The sequence below is a fragment of the Gadus chalcogrammus genome, chromosome 8 (genome assembly GCF_026213295.1).
Source record: "Gadus chalcogrammus isolate NIFS_2021 chromosome 8, NIFS_Gcha_1.0, whole genome shotgun sequence".
Taxonomy (NCBI): domain Eukaryota; kingdom Metazoa; phylum Chordata; class Actinopteri; order Gadiformes; family Gadidae; genus Gadus; species Gadus chalcogrammus.
The window spans coordinates 1,724,571-1,741,925 of record NC_079419.1 but is presented as its reverse complement, the minus strand read 5'-3'; the positions used below and the strand labels follow the sequence as shown (position 1 = coordinate 1,741,925).

Sequence of the window (17,355 nt, the reverse complement as noted above, 5' to 3'; positions counted from 1 at the left end):
TAGATCTTAGTGGAGTAGAGTGGACATTGATCTTCTCTGAGGTCTCCCGAGGTTGCAGTGTTTTGTTTGGTAACGTACAACTACATTAACTTGATTTGTGGCTCATGATTGAGAGCGCAGAATTGTAATCTAATCGCCTAATCATATCGGCACAATTAGTTGTTGCTGTCGTTTTGCCTCCACCCTGGTGCTTCCGCGTCCATCCGTCGTGCAGCCTATTTCATAACTAATGTCTGATGTCCCCTGTATTAAGACCGTGCCTCGTGAAGTTGTGATGTGATGTGTAAACGCTGCAAACAACACCCAATATGAATAACGCCAGGCTCCCTTCCCCATCCCACCTGCTGTGAAACCACCCCCCCTCCCTGCTGCAGTATCTGCTGCTGAACGCCGTGTTCAGCTCCCTGCTCAGCAAGACCACCACCCAGAAGAGGGTGGGCGAGCTGGAGGGCGTCTGGCCCACCATCGTTACCCTGGCGACGGACATCTCCTCCGTGGACCCTCAGTTCCTCCTCAAGGTCTGTCTGTCTGTCTGTCTGTCTGTCTGTCTGTCTGTCTGTCTGTCTGTCTGTCTGTCTGTCTGTCTGTCTGTCTGTCCATCTCTTTGTCTGTCTGTCCGTCCACCTGTCTGTCTGTCTGTCTGTCTGTCTGTCTGTCTGTCTGTCTGTCTGTCTGTCTGTCTGTCTGTCTGTCTGTCTGTCTGTCTGTCTGTCTGTCTGTCTGTCTGTCTGTCTGTCTTCAAACTGCATTGTGTGGGAACAGGTAATGCTTTATGGTAAAGTGTTGTGTCATTCCATACATAAAATACCAAATAATGGTATTAAAAATGTATTTCAACAAAACTAGAATATACATGCCAGGCCCATATCCATGGTAGAGTACCCTGTCTTCAGTGATTCTGTTCTTGTATCCTCCTGCATCCGTAAAATGTAATTTCTCATTTCCCTTCCTGGTAGATGGGAGGAATAGAAACCCAAATCCTCGGAAGGTGGCTCTCGATCATATGTTTTCATAGATCAGGGGACATAACTTAAATGCATAAAATATTAATAGACATGAAAACATCTATATTAGACGTTTAAATACAAGACATAACTGCTATCTATACAGTTATGTCTGCTATCTTTACTGGCAGGTGGCGGTCTACACGCGGCAGGAGCTGAACATCCGCATCACGGCCAACTTCCTGTTGGCGCTGGCCGCCTTCCTGCCCGCCACCAAGCCCCACGTGCGCCGCTATTATTGCGCCGCCGTGCAGCTCCCCTCTGATTGGCTGGAAGTAGCCCGTCTCTACAGCACGGTAAACACTCCGACCACGAAGCAGTTTGTAACGGGAACTGGTGTTCACACGTACACAGACACGTCTAACTGGGGGGGGGGGGTGGGTGAGAACCTATTTCCTTAAAACTTTGTTGTGACGTTTAAAGTTTAATGTCACAACCTTCCCTTCTGGCTGTCGAAAATGAGCTGAAATGATGTATCCCAATAATATGAGGAGACGCATCCACCCCTTCAAGCGGCTCGGTTGTTGTAGACGTGTTATCTCACACTGACTGCTGCACTTCTAGCATTCATTTATTTATTTCATGTCCAACTTTTATTTTTTTATTTTTTTATTTCACTTCTGTGTAAATGTTCTGCAACTTGTGCTTTGGCCACAAAGCATCTCCATAGTCTAAATCATTTAAAGGTGACATATTATTCCACCAGGTGTGAGTGTGCTGTTACATTCCGTTTTGAAAATCTGCCTCTTCTGACACACCTGGTGGTCAGAAGAAAACTTTTGATACTTCAATAGTGGAGGAGAGTGGTTCTATGGACTCATCATTATTTAAATCTCTCTCTTTCTCTTTCTCTTTCTCTTTCTCTTTCTCTCTCTCTCTCTCTCTCTCTCTCCAGTGTTTCAGTCACTCCATGCCAGCCTGTCTGAAGAAGGCCATGGCGGACAAGTTCAAGCAGTTCAGCGAGTACCAGTTGGCCAAGTACAACACGCGCAAACACCGCGGCAAAACCAACAAGAAATCCAAAGCCAAGGTGTGTTTACGGCCCCAACTGTCAAACACTGGCGTCCTCTTACGGTTATGTTCCGTGTTTGGTTGTCCCAGCGTGCTGTGCATGCCCTTGTATGCTGGCACCAGTGGGGGTATTTAAAGCTACAATCAGCTTGTGTAACTCGCCCTCTTCTCTTTCGAATTGTGTTTTGATTGGGTTTCAATGTTCCCATCTATTTGTTTGACTGCCGGTCATTGCTTTAGAGCTGAGTGCATGAGAACCGTTGGACTCAATCTGAACATTGTATAATCAAAAAACAAAGTGAGGCTGCTGTCAGAAAAATGAGAAGCATCATGATTAATGCATTGTTCCAACCTCAAGGATCCTTCAACAAAGTTTTTAAGTCTTGACAATTATAAAAAATGCAAATTCAGCAATAAAGTGATGGATAAGGATGTAAGCATTGCTTCGACCTCAAGGATCCTTCCACAAAGTCCTAAGTCTTAGCATGTATCAAACGTATAAATCCAGGTATAAAGTGGTGAGCATCGGCTTGTTCTCTTGACACGGCATGGCGTTCAATAACTCTGGCGCCTCATTGGCTATTGAGGGTCAAGGCAGGAAGTAAAAACAGTCTAAGAGGGTCCTTTGTGATGTGTATGGTCTTTTTCCTGGGCTCTAGAAACGCATCCCGGAGCAGATTGCCCGCTGGGCCAGGATGCTCTCCATGGATGAAAAGGTCCTTACAGAAAAGGTGAGTCCATTCGCTCTACTCAATGGTTAGGTAGACATAGATTGAATATTTATCGTTCTTAATTTTGAACACGGCAATTTATTTAGCATGAATTTTGAGGTTGAGGTTGAAGTTCATACATCGTAGTGATAATGTGAAACCATGTAGTCTGACAAATAAGGCTGTAGGTCATGATCTCGGTGAGGCGTTTCTGCCTTATGATCATAACACCCACCGGTAAGATCAGGTTCATTCTCGGGTTAGAGATTTTTATGTTTCGCTGATTAGTGATAAGATGATGAAATGTGGTTTTGCTGGGTTTAGGTCCGGGCAAGGACTTGAGATCAGGCCCTTAACAACCACAGCCATTGTTTTACCGTTTAGGGAGGTTATTCGAGATTGGTCAGAATGCAAACAGGAGAAAACATGGGATTGTTAATGAGATTTTATAGTTGTAGTGGCAATGCATGATGATTGCATCTCACCCGACAGCTGAATGGGGATAAAGGCCACACGGTGGTAGATAAGAAACAGAAAGAATTCAACATGAAGAAGATGATCGCAAGGCTCCACATCAAAGAGCCAGCCCAGCATGTCATGGCTGTACTGGGAAAGAAGTAAGACACACACTCACTCACTCTCTCCTCCTCTCACTCACTCACTCACTCACTCACTCACTCACTCACTCACTCACTCACTCACTCACTCACTCACTCACTCACTCACTCACTCACTCACTCACTCACTCACTCACTCACTCACTCACTCACTCACTCACTCACTCTCCCACTCACTCACTCACTCACTCACTCACTCACTCACTCACTCACTCACTCACTCACTCACTCACTCACTCACTCACTCACTCACTCTCCCACTCACTCACTCTCCCTCTCACTCACTCACTCTCCCACTCACTCACTCTCCCACTCACTCACTCTCCCACTCACTGACTGACTGACTGACTGACTGACTGACTGATCTTTTGCCATGCGGGGCACTTGGGCCTGCATGAGAACCTCATCCAGATGTCTAGGTGTGTGGTGTGTTTGTCTGTGTGTGTTCGTGCTCATCTGTGTCCCTGCGGTGCCCCTTAGATACCCTGCGAGTGCGAAGCAGTTCATCCACAGCGGGCTGAAGGGGGAGTGGGACAGGAAGAAGGCCGGACTGCGCATGAAGCTGGAGCAGCCGGTGACCTGGGAACGGCTGCTCAGCCAGCAGGGCAACAAGGCTGCTACCTGGGAGCAGCTGATAGGTCTGTCCCAGACACACGCACACGCACACAAGTGAGAACGCCCGCACGTGCACGCACACAATGGTGCACCGATGCAAAGGGGCACAATCAAATACATGAATACATGCATACATGCATTCGTGCATACATGCATCCATGCATACATGCATGGATGCATGCATGTCCTGCCTTTCGCAGGACTTTGCCCCCCTAAGTTCAGACGTCCGTAAGGGACACGGTGAAGTTCAATGCATGCATACATACATACATGCACACACATATTAAAGAATAAATAAAAAATAAAAAATCGAATTGAAGGGACAGTGCCTCCTCTGGTGTAACTTGGTTTATGGAGTATGTACTGCAAGATTGACAGTAAAAAGCATTTTGATATAAATCTGTGGCAATCGGAAACACTGGGCCAATCTTCCACCAGAGTCTTTGTTTGTTTTTTGAGTTTTTAATTTCATCCATTTGTCTAAATTAGTTTTAAACATGCAACATTTCTCCATACAAGCGCTTGTTTTATTGAGTCCGATGTGCTCTGCAGACAGCAAGGCTCTGCCCTTCATGGCCATGCTGCGGAACCTGAGGAACATGATCACTCAGGGGATCAGCGAGCAACATCACCAGCAGATCCTCGACCGGCTGACCAATAAGGTGAGAGAAGGCCCACCACTCACCCATCAGGTGCTTTATGAAGGGAGATCCATTTAGACAGGGTCGCTTTACTGACTACTGCAGCGAGTTTGATTCGATTTTTCCGTGATCTTAATCTTGCATGGAGAGTTGCAGAAGTCATACTGTTATTTCTTACCTTTCTATTGCAGTACTTTTTTATGTTTTAAAAATTATAATTTATACTCATATTCAGTCGATGTGTTTGCTTAATCTTTTTATCATTCACTGTTTCCCCAGAGATCAACATCTGGCATGGTCACCACTCTGTACTTGTGTAAGGATCACATGGCTGATACGATATGCTTTTGGTTTTAGAACGCGGTTGTTCAGAGCAGACAGTTTCCCCTGCGGTTCCTCAGTGCCTACAAGGTCATCGTGGAGCTGAAACAGGCCGGTGAGTTTACCGCACGCACGCGCGCACGCACGCACGCACACGCAAAAAAATAATCACTGATAGAACATATGCAAAAATACTCACTGGTAGAATGCATGCAAATATACTCGTGGGTAAAATGTATGCAAAAAGAATCACTCCCCTCTCCCCTTTCCTCTCTCCTCTCTCCTCTCCCCTCTTCTCTCCCCTTTTCTCTCCCCTCTCCTCTCTCCCCTCTCCCCTCCCCTCTCTCCCCTCTCCCCCCTCTCCTCTCTCCTCTCCCCTCTCTCCCCTCTCCCCTCTCTCCCCTCTCCCCTCTCCCCTCTCTCCTCTCCTCCCCTCCTCCTCTCTCCTCTCTCCCCTCTCCTCTCTCCTCTCTCCTCTCTCCCCTCCCCTCTCTCCTCTCTCCTCTCCCCTCTCCTCTCTCCCCTCCCCTATCCTCTCTCCCCTCTCTTCCCCCCAGCGTTAGCGGAGAGGAAGGCTCTTCCCACAGACAAGCAGATCCTGTTCGGGATCCTGAAGCAGTATCCTACCAGCAAGCGCCACCGCAGGTTCAGCTGGAAGACGGCGTCCCGTGGAAAGCAGCGCCTCCCCCTGGCGATTCCCTTCATATACACCTTGTACATGCGCAAGAGGACCCTGCTGCGCGCTGGCTAGTACGTCTCCTAGCGCTGGCTAGTACGCCTCTATCACAGGCTAGCAGGTCTCTCTATCACGGGCTAGTACGTCTCTCTCTATCACGGGCTAGCAGGTCTCTCTATCACGGGCTAGTACGTCTCTCTCTATCACGGGCTAGCAGGTCTCTCTATCGCTGGCTAGTACGCCTCTATCACGGGCTAGCAGGTCTCTCTATCACGGGCTAGTACGTCTCTCTCTATCACGGGCTAGCAGGTCTCTCTATCACAGGCTAGTACGTCTCTCTCTATCACGGGCTAGCAGGTCTCTCTCTATCACGGGCTAGCAGGTCTCTCTCTATCAGGGGCTGGTAGGTCTCTCTCTATCAGGGGCTGGTAGGTCTCTCTCTATCACGGGCTGGTAGGTCTCTATCAGGGGCTGGTAGGTCTCTCTCTATCACAGGCTGGTAGGTCTCTCTATCAGGGGCTGGTAGGTCTCTCTATCACGGGCTGGTAGGTCTCTCTCTAGCGCGGGCTGGTAGGTCTCTCTCTAGCGCGGGCCGGTAGGTCTCTCTATCACGGGCTGGTAGGTCTCTCTCTAGCGCGGGCCGGGAGGTCTCTCTCTATCACGGGCTGGTAGGTCTCTCTCTATCTAGGGCTGGGAGGTCTCTCTCTATCACGGGCTGGTAGGTCTCTCTCTATCAGGGGCTGGTAGGTCTCTCTATCACGGGCTGGTAGGTCTCTCTATCACGGGCTGGTAGGTCTCTCTCTATCTAGGGCTGGGAGGTCTCTCTCTATCACGGGCTGGTAGGTCTCTCTCTATCAGGGGCTGGTAGGTCTCTATCACGGGCTGGTAGGTCTCTCTATCACGGGCTGGTAGGTCTCCCTATCGCTCCCCATCATTTTGAAAAAACGGAGGCTTTCGCATTTTCCGAAAGTGCATTTCCATCGTTCAAGGGATGGTTATCAGTTCAAACCGTCAGTATTACTATTTGGAGTCATCATGCGTCGCCAACGCAACGCAACGTCTGAAGGACTCCAGCAGGGTTGTTTCCATGACGACGCCACCATGCTTTGAATGTGGTCCATAATGATGAACTAACAGTTCTTTCTGCCTGACTGGCGAATATTCAAATTAGCTCTCAAATGAGTCACATTGAGTGTTTATTTCAAGTTATCCGAGTGTGAAATACTGGTGACCATACCAAATGGTATGTCTGGCTGTCTTCCCGACCTCAATTGACTGTCTGCCCATCTGCCCCCCTATCTGTCTGTCTGCCCCCCTGTCTGCCCCCCTGTCTGTCTGTCTGCCCCTCTGTCTGTCTGTCTGTCTTTCTGTCTGCCCCTCTGTCTGTCTGTCTGCCCCTCTGTCTGCCCCTCTGTCTGTCTGTCTGCCCCTCTCTCTGTCTGTCTGCCCCTCTGTCTGTCTGTGTGTCTGTCGGCCCCTCTACCTGTCTGTGTGTCTGTCGGCCCCTCTACCTGTCTGTGTGTCTGTCGGCCCCTCTACCTGTCTGTGTGTCTGTCGGCCCCTCTACCTGTCTGTGTGTCTGTCGGCCCCTCTGCCTGTCTGTGTGTCTGTCGGCCCCTCTACCTGTCTGTCTCTCAGTAAGTGCCCCTACAGCGTGGAGCTGATGGGGCGCTACGGCGCCGCTCTGGAGACGGCGGTGCAGCTCTCCTGCGTCCACAACATCCCTCCGCTCCCCGGACGCACCCTCGTCCTGCTCACCACAGACATCGGCTCCGACGACGCGTTCAAAACCGACTTCTGCTGCCCCAAAGACCCTGAGGAGGAGGAGGAGGAGGAGGAGGAGGAGAAGGAGGAGGAGGAGGAGGAGGAGGAGGGCGAGGAGCAGGGCGAGGAGGGTGAGGACAGTCCGATGGAGGCAGAGGAGGAGGGCAAAGATGGGTCAGAGGAGGAGAAGAAGAAGGCTGAAGAGGAGAAGGAGGAGGAGAAGAGCAAAGATGGATCGTCGTCGTCGTCGTCGTCGTCGTCGAAGGATGAGGAGGAGAAGGAGGAGGAGAAAAACAAAAGGCTCCTTACTTCTTCTGTCAGTGTATTTTGAGTTTGTTATTGTCTATTTTCTTTCTTTTATGAGGCAATTTAGTTAATTTTGCAATCGGTATAGCATCCCAAATACATTGCAAAGAGGTTTGATAAGGGAGACGGATTTATCTATATATATAAATTAGGGCTGGGCAACGTTTTTGTTTTTTGTGCGATTAATCGCATAGTATCAATGAGTTAACTCGCGATAAATCACACTTTAAAAATCTATTTTAAATCCACTCTAATTGAAGTTAAATGAGATTATCAAATGGAATGACATTATCATTCATAGTAAATTATCATACCATACCAAAACTAGACCAAGAGAACTTAAGGTGTGGGTTGAATATGAAACTTACGGAACACCACAGATTTGGGAATTGTAAATAGGCAGTTAATTAGTACAATTGTAATCCAACAGTTACTACAAGTGGAGCTAAACTCAAATAAGTGGCACGATGCAATGCACGTGTTCCTTTATCAGAGTGTCATCGATGATCTGGTCCTTGTTGTTAGCCTGCCCCAAACTAACCTATCATTATTTTTATTTTCATGCCCGCTGTGGGTGAACCCCCTCAGGTGCGGGAAGTGGCCGTTCTGATCTCGCTGTTGATTGGCTGCAGCGCCGAGGAAACCAAGCTGTGTACTTACGGCTGGTCCCATTGCACAGAGGTCAAGCTGAAGACTCACCTCGTGTTGGAGAACTTCAAGACAGTGGCGAAGCAAGTGAAGGTAAAGGCCTCGGTTGTTCCGGAGCGTCGACGAGGAGGTTTCTCACCTTTTTTCCGACACGGCCAAATTGTGGGAACACTGATGTGACATGAGTTTATGATTGGCTAGAGCATCATCGGTGGGAACAGTTGCCTCTGAATTCGGTTTTTGGTAATGGTGTGATTTCAACGCGGCAGAAATTCTTCAGCGGTGGTGTGAATTTGTATTGGTTGCCTGCCAACAACTCCACCACTTTTCTTATTTGACAGACTTAAGCTGTGTGAGGGAATGAGTGAGTGTGTGTCAGTGATATTGATGTAATGTATTTACATTCAGGACTTTTACCAAGTTATCATGCAAATTGTATTGTTTATCATTGAACTATCCTCATATTTAGACTTTTATTTCCTTTTTTTCACTCTAGGACCCGGACAGAGACTTTGATAAAGGCGAACAAAGGAATCTCAAATCAGAACTGTTTTCAAAAGAAAACAAGGTTTGTTTGGACATTAGTTGTATGTACATTCGTTAATCAAGCTTAATTGGATGTTCATTTGTTAATTGTAGCTTAGGGAAAGTGGCAAAACTTTCTTAACAATGATATTTCGAAATTATTTTAACAACTACTTCTACTAACTTTCTAGAACAATCCATATTTTACATAAATACAAATCATTATTTAATGCCTTTCTTTAATTGAATTGCAATATTGTCTTGGTCATTTTGTGTTCTTAATGCTCTCGGACACAGTGGGACAACATCGTCGTCCTGGTCGCTGATGGGCAAGATTCAGACCTGGAAACCCTCTGCACCAAATACATGAACGAGCCAAACAGCAAGTCCTGTCTGCTGGTGAAGCTCTTCCTGAAGGAAGGGTATGAAACTCTCTCCCCCCACGGTGTCTCCCATACTGCCCTCAGGCCCGTCCCAACTCTAGGAAACACATTTCTTGGCGTTATTGAAAAAATGCTATTTTACATTCACCAGACTACTCAATTGCGTGGAATTAGTTGCAAGAATTGTTTAAGAACAGATGAAGTGTCTGTATGATTTGTTTCTGTCGTGTACCCATGTTCACCTTTTCAGCTACATGGAAAGGGAGAAAGCGAACATGAACAACAAGAACCGCTTGTGCTTCGACTTCAAGAGTGAATTCCGGGGTGTGAGTGAGCAGATCCTCAGGTAAACCCTTCCGTCATAGTAAAGCTTATCGTTTTTGTTTGTAAAGTTCTCATCTTGACCGGGTGGAGGTGTTCCGGCACGGACACTCCCCATCTCATGCATGCATTGCAATACCGACACTTAAGGACTTGGACTTTTTGAAAACATTCTATTTTCATATTGTTGCTATTGTTTTTATATCATATATTTGTATTTTAGATTTATATAACTTTGTAGCTGGAGGATTTCTCTCTTGTCTTGTACAATGACTATAAAGATTATCTATCTACTCAGGTGAAGACCTCAGGGTGGGCTCTGGGGGCGATTTAGGGCTTGTAACATCAGAGTGCATCATGGGATGTTTTGTTGGTGATACTCCACAATTTTTACAGGACTCAAGAGTTGTAGTTATGTTGATCCTAAATCAACGTAAATACACCGTAACCAATGCGCATAAAACAGCAGTATATGCCACGCTGTGGCATATTCACACGCAGCATCGTCTCCACATAAAGCTAAATAATTTCAATATTCATTACTGAACCACGACCCCAAAAAACGACCACCCAACACAATCACTAACATTCCAATGCTCCTATGCTCCCAAAATAATAAAAATAATAATTATAATAATAATGATAATAATAATACATTTTTTTTAGAACGCCTTTCTGGCCACCCAAGATCGCTTCACAGATAAAAATAAATAAAACATAGTCCATAGGCTAGTCTGAAGAGATGATTTTCAGTTCCTCTTTGAGCTGGGCAGTGGATTCCCACTGCCTGAGGTCATTTGGAAGTGAGTCAGAATGGCGGCCGTCATTGCGATGGAGAGTCACGACGTCACCTCACCCTGTACCACCTCCTGGTCTCTAACCTTCTGCGTCTACAACGTCAGGATCGTGGCGGAGCGGGGGTCCTCCCGGCTGCTTCAACACGTGGAGCACATGGACAAGGTGCATAAGATCCCTCCACCAGAGGGCGCCACTAAGCTTCCCCGCTCGACTAGCGCGGTGGTGCCCGTACCAGCCAGCCCCAAACTGAGGTAACGAGGGAATGCAAATGAGCTGGATGTCGGGAGGACACAAACCCAGGGGAGGGAGAGGGACATCATGGCTCATAGGATGGGGGAGGAGGGACGAGTAAGGGACTCCACTGAACCCTTGAGTCACTCGGACGCGTTACACTCTGCGTGCACGATGGTCAATAATGTTTAGTTCAAATAATAAAGCATTTTAGGACACTGTCAATAACATGTACCCCAAGTGTGTGTTAAGTTTTGCTCATTTCATTGCTACATTGCTACTACTCAATCCCGTATGCTCTATTGTGGAGAGTATACGGGATTGAGTAGCAGACATGTGGCAATGTCTTGCCTGTCAATCATTTTCTAATAAAAGTCAAAACTATTAACGATAAACACAGAAACCCTATCCCTCTATGACGCAGTAGAGGGTTAGGTTTTCTGTGTTTATCGTCAGTAGTTTTGACTCTTACTAGAAAATGATTGACAGGCAAGATGGATTCCCTTCATCTATTATGGACGAGATTCCCTGAGGGATAATCTCACTAATGGCTGACAGACAGAGACAGACAGAGACAGACAGACACAGAGACGGAGAGACACAGAGACCGACAGAGACAGAGACAGAGACACAGACAAACAGAGACAGACACAGACATACACAGAGACACCGAGACAGACAGACACAGAGACAGACACAGACAGACAGACACAGACAGACAAACAGAGACAGACAGTCGGACCATACAGAACGCGCCCACCTCACCCCTCTCCATCGTCATTGACGGCCGCACTTAGTGTCGTTATGGCAACGGGTGAGCCGTGGTTTGGCGCGGAGCTATGTTTGTTTTGGAGGAAAAGCCGGCCAGAACCCTTTTATCTTTTAAAAGAGTAAACGCCTGGAGCGCCCCCCTGAGGTGCTCCGCCCCCCTGAGGTGCTCCGCCCCCCTGAGGGGCTCCGCCCCCCTGAGGTGCTCCGCCCCCCTGAGGTGCTCCACCTCCATAGGTCCGTGTGGACGACGCTCCGCACGGACCTCATGCAGCGCGTGGCTCCGCCCCCCAGGTGGCGCGGCGTGCGCGTCTTCATCTCCTCCACCTTCCGGGACATGCACGCCGAGCGGGACGTGCTGGTGCAGGCGGTGTTCCCCGAGCTGCGGCGGCGGGCGGCCGCCCACCGGCTCCACCTGCAGGAGGTGGAGCTGCGCTGGGGGGTGACGGAGGAGGAGTCGGGGCGCGCGGCGGAGCTGTGCCTGACGGAGGTCTGCCGCAGCCACCTGCTGGTGGGCGTCCTGGGGGAGCGCTACGGGACGGTGGCGGCCACGCCCCCGCACCTCCCCGACCTGCCGCAGCACCGCTGGGTAAGGGGGGGGCCTGACGGGGGGGGGGGCCTGACGGGGGGGGGGGCCTGACGGGGGGGGGGGGGGGGGGGGGGCTCACTCTCTCACACTCACTCATTACCTCACTACCTCACTCTCTCACTACCTCACTCTCACTCACTCTCTCACACTCACTCATTACCTCCACTAGCTCACTCTCTCACTCTCTCACACTCACTCATTACCTCCACTACCTCACTCTCTCACTACCTCACTACCTCACTCTCTCTCACTACCTCACTCTCTCACTCTCTCACTACCTCACTCTCTCACACTCACTCATTACCTCCACTACCTCACTCTCTCACTACCTCACTCTCTCTCACTACCTCACTCTCTCACTACCTCACTCTCTCACTACCTCACTCTCTCACACTACCTCACTCTCAGTACCTCAATTGGAGTTTTCCAATTCATGTACATTTATTATTTCATTTATTGATTGTTTATTGTTGCATTCTATTTTATATATTTGACTATTGTATTTTATTATTGATATTATTTATTTAGATTTTATTTAAATTCTTGGCAACTCCATTGTCGCCTGTCTTTCTGCTGCTGTAAACACCCAAATGTCCCCTCCTGGGGATTAATGAAGTGTTGTCTAATACTAATAATAATACTATTAATACTAACAATGCCATCCTGTCCATGCAGCTGGCCTCCGCCCCATCGGACCTGTCCATCACTGAGCTGGAGATCCGGCAGTTCGAGGCTCTGTACCCCGACGACATGAACCAGAGAGCCTTCTGCTACTTCAGGGACCCGGCCGTGCTGCAGTAGGCTCCCTCTCTGTCCCCCTGTCCAGTGTTCTCAGACCCCTGGCCGATGCATCCACCATAGAACATGGCTGACTATTAATTATTTTACTGGGGACCGCCATTTTGGACCGCCATTCCAGTTAAATATGTCATTTGTTTATATTTGTACAAAATAATTTGACTTTTTTTTATTTTGTTTCCACAGGTCCGTCCCGGTGGCGTGGAGGTCCCACTTTGCCCCCGAGTCGAAGCAGGCCCAGGCTAAGATGTCCCAGCTGAAGGGCCGCATCCTAAAGAAGGGCGTGAAGGTGACAGAGGAGTGAGTTCTCCTCTCCCCTCCTCCGTGGCCTCAGTGCTGCTAAAGGCTTAAAGGTTGTGTCAGCGATGCTAGGCCGACACATAAACGATCACATTCGTCTGATCTTTCCTCACGATCCGCTAGCTTCCCGCGCAATAAGCAGGCCGTCACAAAAACGCGTCTCTGTAGGCAGCCTGTGCTCCGAGATCGTACACAAAAACAAATGGTACTACCGACCACTGAAAACCAAAATAAACAGTATTCCAACCGATCACAGACAAAGGGGGGGTGCTGTGGGGTTTTGCGCTGCGTTCATGATAGTTTTTACTGGATGCACGAAACGCGGAAGAGAGGGGCGAGCTGGCTCTGTTTGTTTGGGATCTCGCTTCAACTTCCAACAGAAGTGACGTCACCCGACATCGCTGATGCAACCTCTAAAGGGGAACCTTCCCGCTTTGAGTACCGCCTCATCCGCCTGTGACACAGAAGTATGCGGTCCACAACATCAACTCTGTTACCAAGGAAAATTACAAAGAAGTTGGCCCATTGGCGTCATTGGTTCTGGATTCGCTTTCGCAATTTGGAAAATCGACGTCAGCGGTCCAACTTTGCTGCAGTTTCTCAGCCGCAGTGGAGTCGATGTTGCATACCTCAACGGTCTCAACAATATAACTCCATGTTAATTCAGCTATATGTCAGGGACATGCACAGTGTGTGTATGCTGGTGTGGTTCACTTTAGACACAAAGTCAAGAATATCTAATGGCAATCATTACTATAATACGGTTTATGTGCACATTGTTTCTCCGACTGTCCTGTAACTCTGATATCTTGACCTCTGCATCGGTTCCAGATTAATAAAAGTTCTTAATCCTCTCTCCTAGCTACCCATGTGAGTGGGACGGGGTTGTGGGTGGAAACCCCTACCTGAGAGGCCTGGAGGAGTTTGGCAAGGCAGTGCTGGAAGACCTCTGGACCGCTGTGTTGAAGCAGTACGTAGAGGTGAGATCGCTGGAACAGCTCAGGAACTTATAGTTTCCTAACTGAACAGGATGTTTCGATCCATAAGGGGGGGGGGGGGGGGGGGGGGGGGGGGGGGGGGGGGGGGGGGGGGGGTGGGGGGGTGTGTGTGTGTGGTGTGTGTGTGTGTGTGTGCGCGCGTGTGACCTGAGATCCAGTCCTCCACTCTCTGACACAAACCATAACCACGCCGTTGTCCCCACGGTTCTCTCTGATTGGTCAAGGCGGGCGACGACGAAGCGCAGTCCGCCGTCGCCGCCCTGTCGGGCGTCACCGAGCAGGGCGACCACCAGGAGGCGCTGCAGGGACGGTTCCACGGCCGGGCCAAGCTGCTGGCGGAGGCGGTGGAGGCGGTGCGGGACGCCCAGGCCAAGGGGGGCGTGCTGCTGGTGCACGGCGCGGCGGGCGAGGGCAAGACCGTCTTCATGGTCAGCAGGTCCTCCACGCTCGTTCTGCTCTGGTTCAGGTGGTCCTCGTGGACCTCTGAGGAATAAGCCCCGCCTCCGAGGCTCCCGTTGCCGTGGTAACGTGTCATGTGGGGAAATAACACGGGGCTTTAGAATGATCGTACATAACAAACTCTGTGGGTGGCGAAGAAGTAAAAGCTGCGTCACGTTTTGAACTACACACTTTTTCCATCTAGTCCCGACTGGGTTTCTGGATTGTCTGTGCCGTTAAAGTAGCATTAATATTAGTTTACTGCTTTAACGGCACGGACAATCCACAAACCCAGTGGAAACTAGATGGAAACAGTGTCGGTTTTTCTTCTTACTACTTGAGCAGGTCTCAGCACACCTATCTTGTGCTAACCTTGTTCCTGATGATGTCCGGTTCAAAGCCCCCACCCTGGTTTATTTACTGCAGAATCTATTTGGGTTTCGAACCCACAACCCGTCTGTTCCTCCCACAGGCCGCCCTGGCCCACGCCCTCAGAACCAGCGACGCGTCCAAGCCCAAACCCGCCACTGACGTCCTCTCCTACTCTACTGGAGCTAGCCAATCGGCCCGCACCGTGGAGAACCTCCTCCGCTGTCTCGTCCAATGGCTGAGAGCCAGGGAGGACAAGGAAGAGCAATCACCACTTCCTGTGTCTTACACGTCAGTCTGTGTGGAGTTTCTCTCACAATAACCCTGATTTGTTGGCCAGTGCGACGGTTCCTTTTTTAAACATTGTGTATATTATTTCAGGGATCTGATCAAGGAATTCCGGTTGAAGTTAACAGACGTGCAGAAGGACCAATCGCTGGCCCTGCTGGTGGATGGGGCGGAGCTTGTGCAGGACGGCAGGGGGCAGCTTAATTCTGATTGGATGCCACAGGAGGTTCCCAAGGTGAGTCATACATACATGAATCAAGGATGTTCCTAAGCTCAGGCCAACTACACCAGCTAACCTGATCTTTCTGCATTAGTCGTCTTTCATGGTGCTATCACATGTTTATAATGTTTTATACAAAAGTGACAATTTCCAAAAAAATGGCAAGATGTCAAAGATGTATGTTGTCGATTTTTTTCCTTGAATTTTCCTTGAATGTATCATGATGAGTTGGAATAAGAAATAGCTGATTGGTGATTGGTTGTTTTTCAGGGCATGTGCTTGGTTGTGAGCGTCACCAACGGCTCAGCTCTACTGCAAGCCCTCACCAAGAAGAAGGGCGCCATCTTGTTTCCTCTGGGACAGCTCTCCATGACGGACAGGAAGGAGATCGTCCAGAAGGGGCTGGACATGTTCGGGAAGAAACTCAGTGACGCCGCTTTCAACAATCAGGTACAAAATAGTTATTGTATCACACAGTGTGTGTGTGTGTGTGTGTGTGTGTGTGTGTGTGTGTGTGTGTGTGTGTGTGTGTGTGTGTGTGTGTGTGTGTGTGTGTGTGTGTGTGTGTGTGTGTGTGTGTGTTGAATATCTATCAACACATATCTGCTTAATGAAGTTAAAGTAACATTATAAATTAACAAAGTAAATTGTGTGTGTGTGTGTGTGTGCAGCTCCAGACACTAATGATGAAGAATGGAGCAGCCAGTCCTCTCTACCTCCACCTGGCCTGTGAAGACCTGAGGAACTTTGCGTCCTTTGAAAAGGTCTGATAATCCCGATGTACTCTAACACACCACACACGATGGAACAAAAGGTCTGATAAAACTGATGTACTCTAACGCACCACACACGATGGAACAAAAGATCTGATAATCCCGATGTACTATAACACACCACACACGATGGAACAAACGCAGTGTGGCTGCGCCCGGTAACCTGACGTGCGTATGGGTTCTCTTAATTTTAAGAGATACATATTCGATGATGAGCTTTGATGTTGGAAAGATGTAACCCATCCGGCAGATAGGTATAATCTATTTTTGCCACATATTTGTTTCAACCAATAATGTTGATGGAGTTGTGCATAATTGGCCAACAGCGAATATAAACTCGGCCACATCCACCACCGCTAGGCCGATAAACATCCTGTCCGAACGTTCTTAGTAAAAGTGTCTAGATCAAATCAACACATATTGATTAGCCGCGGTTGAATTCACCTTATCAAAGTTCCTCTGAAAGCCTCGTCCAGTCGAGAGCTTGAGACGGAGTTTCTCTTTGGCAGCAGATCTCCGTAATGAGACAGGAAATTAGGCTTAACTCCGCCCCTTTTCAGTGGTTGGTTTCCCCCCCCCCCCCCCCCCCCCACCCGCTATACCACAGTCAGGATACAAGATTACATTGACTGGGATCTTGATATTACTACGGAAGAGAATCAGGGCCACACCTAAAAAAAATTATTAGTTCTGACTTTATTCTCAGAATTCTAAGAAAAAAAATCAGAATTCTGATTTTAAAGTCAGAACTACGGGTACCTGTAAGGACCAACCTCCGTGGGAGAGACACTTTGCTTTATGCAGTAGGAGGAAACCATTTTTTTTATGTGGGGCCCTAACCCTCTTCCGTATATTACAGGCTTCTTTTTACTTAAAAAAAAAAAGATCATTAAATTAATTTGATAAGTCATTTAAACGGGCTGTGATATAAGGCTGTATAGAAATGAACAACAATGAATTGATTATTAATTACTGCTGTTTTTCTCAATGGTGATCCCCCCCCCCCCCCCCCCCCCCCCCAGATGAAGGAGAGCCTGCAGCAGCTTCCCCAGTCCCTGAGCCAGCTGGTGGGCCGGGCTCTGGACCGGCTGCTCTCCCAGTACAGAGCGGTGGGGGGCCTGCGTCTGGCCCTGGGGGCCCTGGCCCTCAGCACCACTGGTAAGACCCCTAACCCCCCCACCCCCCCATCAAGGTGTTTACCTCGGTTGCCCCCAAGAACTCTGCACATTTCAATCTCAGATAA

At 48.8% G+C, this 17,355-nt stretch overlaps 1 protein-coding gene across 2 annotated transcripts in view; it reads left to right on the top strand.

Moving 5' to 3' along the window:
- tep1 (telomerase-associated protein 1) overlaps nt 1-17,355 on the top strand; it is a 33,720-nt gene that overhangs the window by 2,095 nt on the left and 14,270 nt on the right. For both annotated transcript variants that reach the window (XM_056595999.1, XM_056596000.1), the window contains exons 4-28: nt 375-518; nt 1,136-1,300; nt 1,900-2,034; nt 2,675-2,746; nt 3,218-3,342; nt 3,823-3,980; nt 4,510-4,619; nt 4,956-5,034; nt 5,477-5,669; nt 7,234-7,675; nt 8,254-8,406; nt 8,810-8,881; nt 9,136-9,260; nt 9,472-9,567; nt 10,445-10,591; nt 11,634-11,928; nt 12,604-12,725; nt 12,913-13,026; nt 13,889-14,006; nt 14,249-14,452; nt 14,935-15,122; nt 15,213-15,354; nt 15,610-15,789; nt 16,011-16,103; nt 17,135-17,270. In XM_056595999.1, coding sequence (XP_056451974.1) covers nt 375-518; nt 1,136-1,300; nt 1,900-2,034; nt 2,675-2,746; nt 3,218-3,342; nt 3,823-3,980; nt 4,510-4,619; nt 4,956-5,034; nt 5,477-5,669; nt 7,234-7,675; nt 8,254-8,406; nt 8,810-8,881; nt 9,136-9,260; nt 9,472-9,567; nt 10,445-10,591; nt 11,634-11,928; nt 12,604-12,725; nt 12,913-13,026; nt 13,889-14,006; nt 14,249-14,452; nt 14,935-15,122; nt 15,213-15,354; nt 15,610-15,789; nt 16,011-16,103; nt 17,135-17,270 — 3,808 coding nt within the window. The remainder of the gene's footprint in view (nt 1-374; nt 519-1,135; nt 1,301-1,899; nt 2,035-2,674; nt 2,747-3,217; nt 3,343-3,822; nt 3,981-4,509; nt 4,620-4,955; nt 5,035-5,476; nt 5,670-7,233; nt 7,676-8,253; nt 8,407-8,809; nt 8,882-9,135; nt 9,261-9,471; nt 9,568-10,444; nt 10,592-11,633; nt 11,929-12,603; nt 12,726-12,912; nt 13,027-13,888; nt 14,007-14,248; nt 14,453-14,934; nt 15,123-15,212; nt 15,355-15,609; nt 15,790-16,010; nt 16,104-17,134; nt 17,271-17,355) is intronic.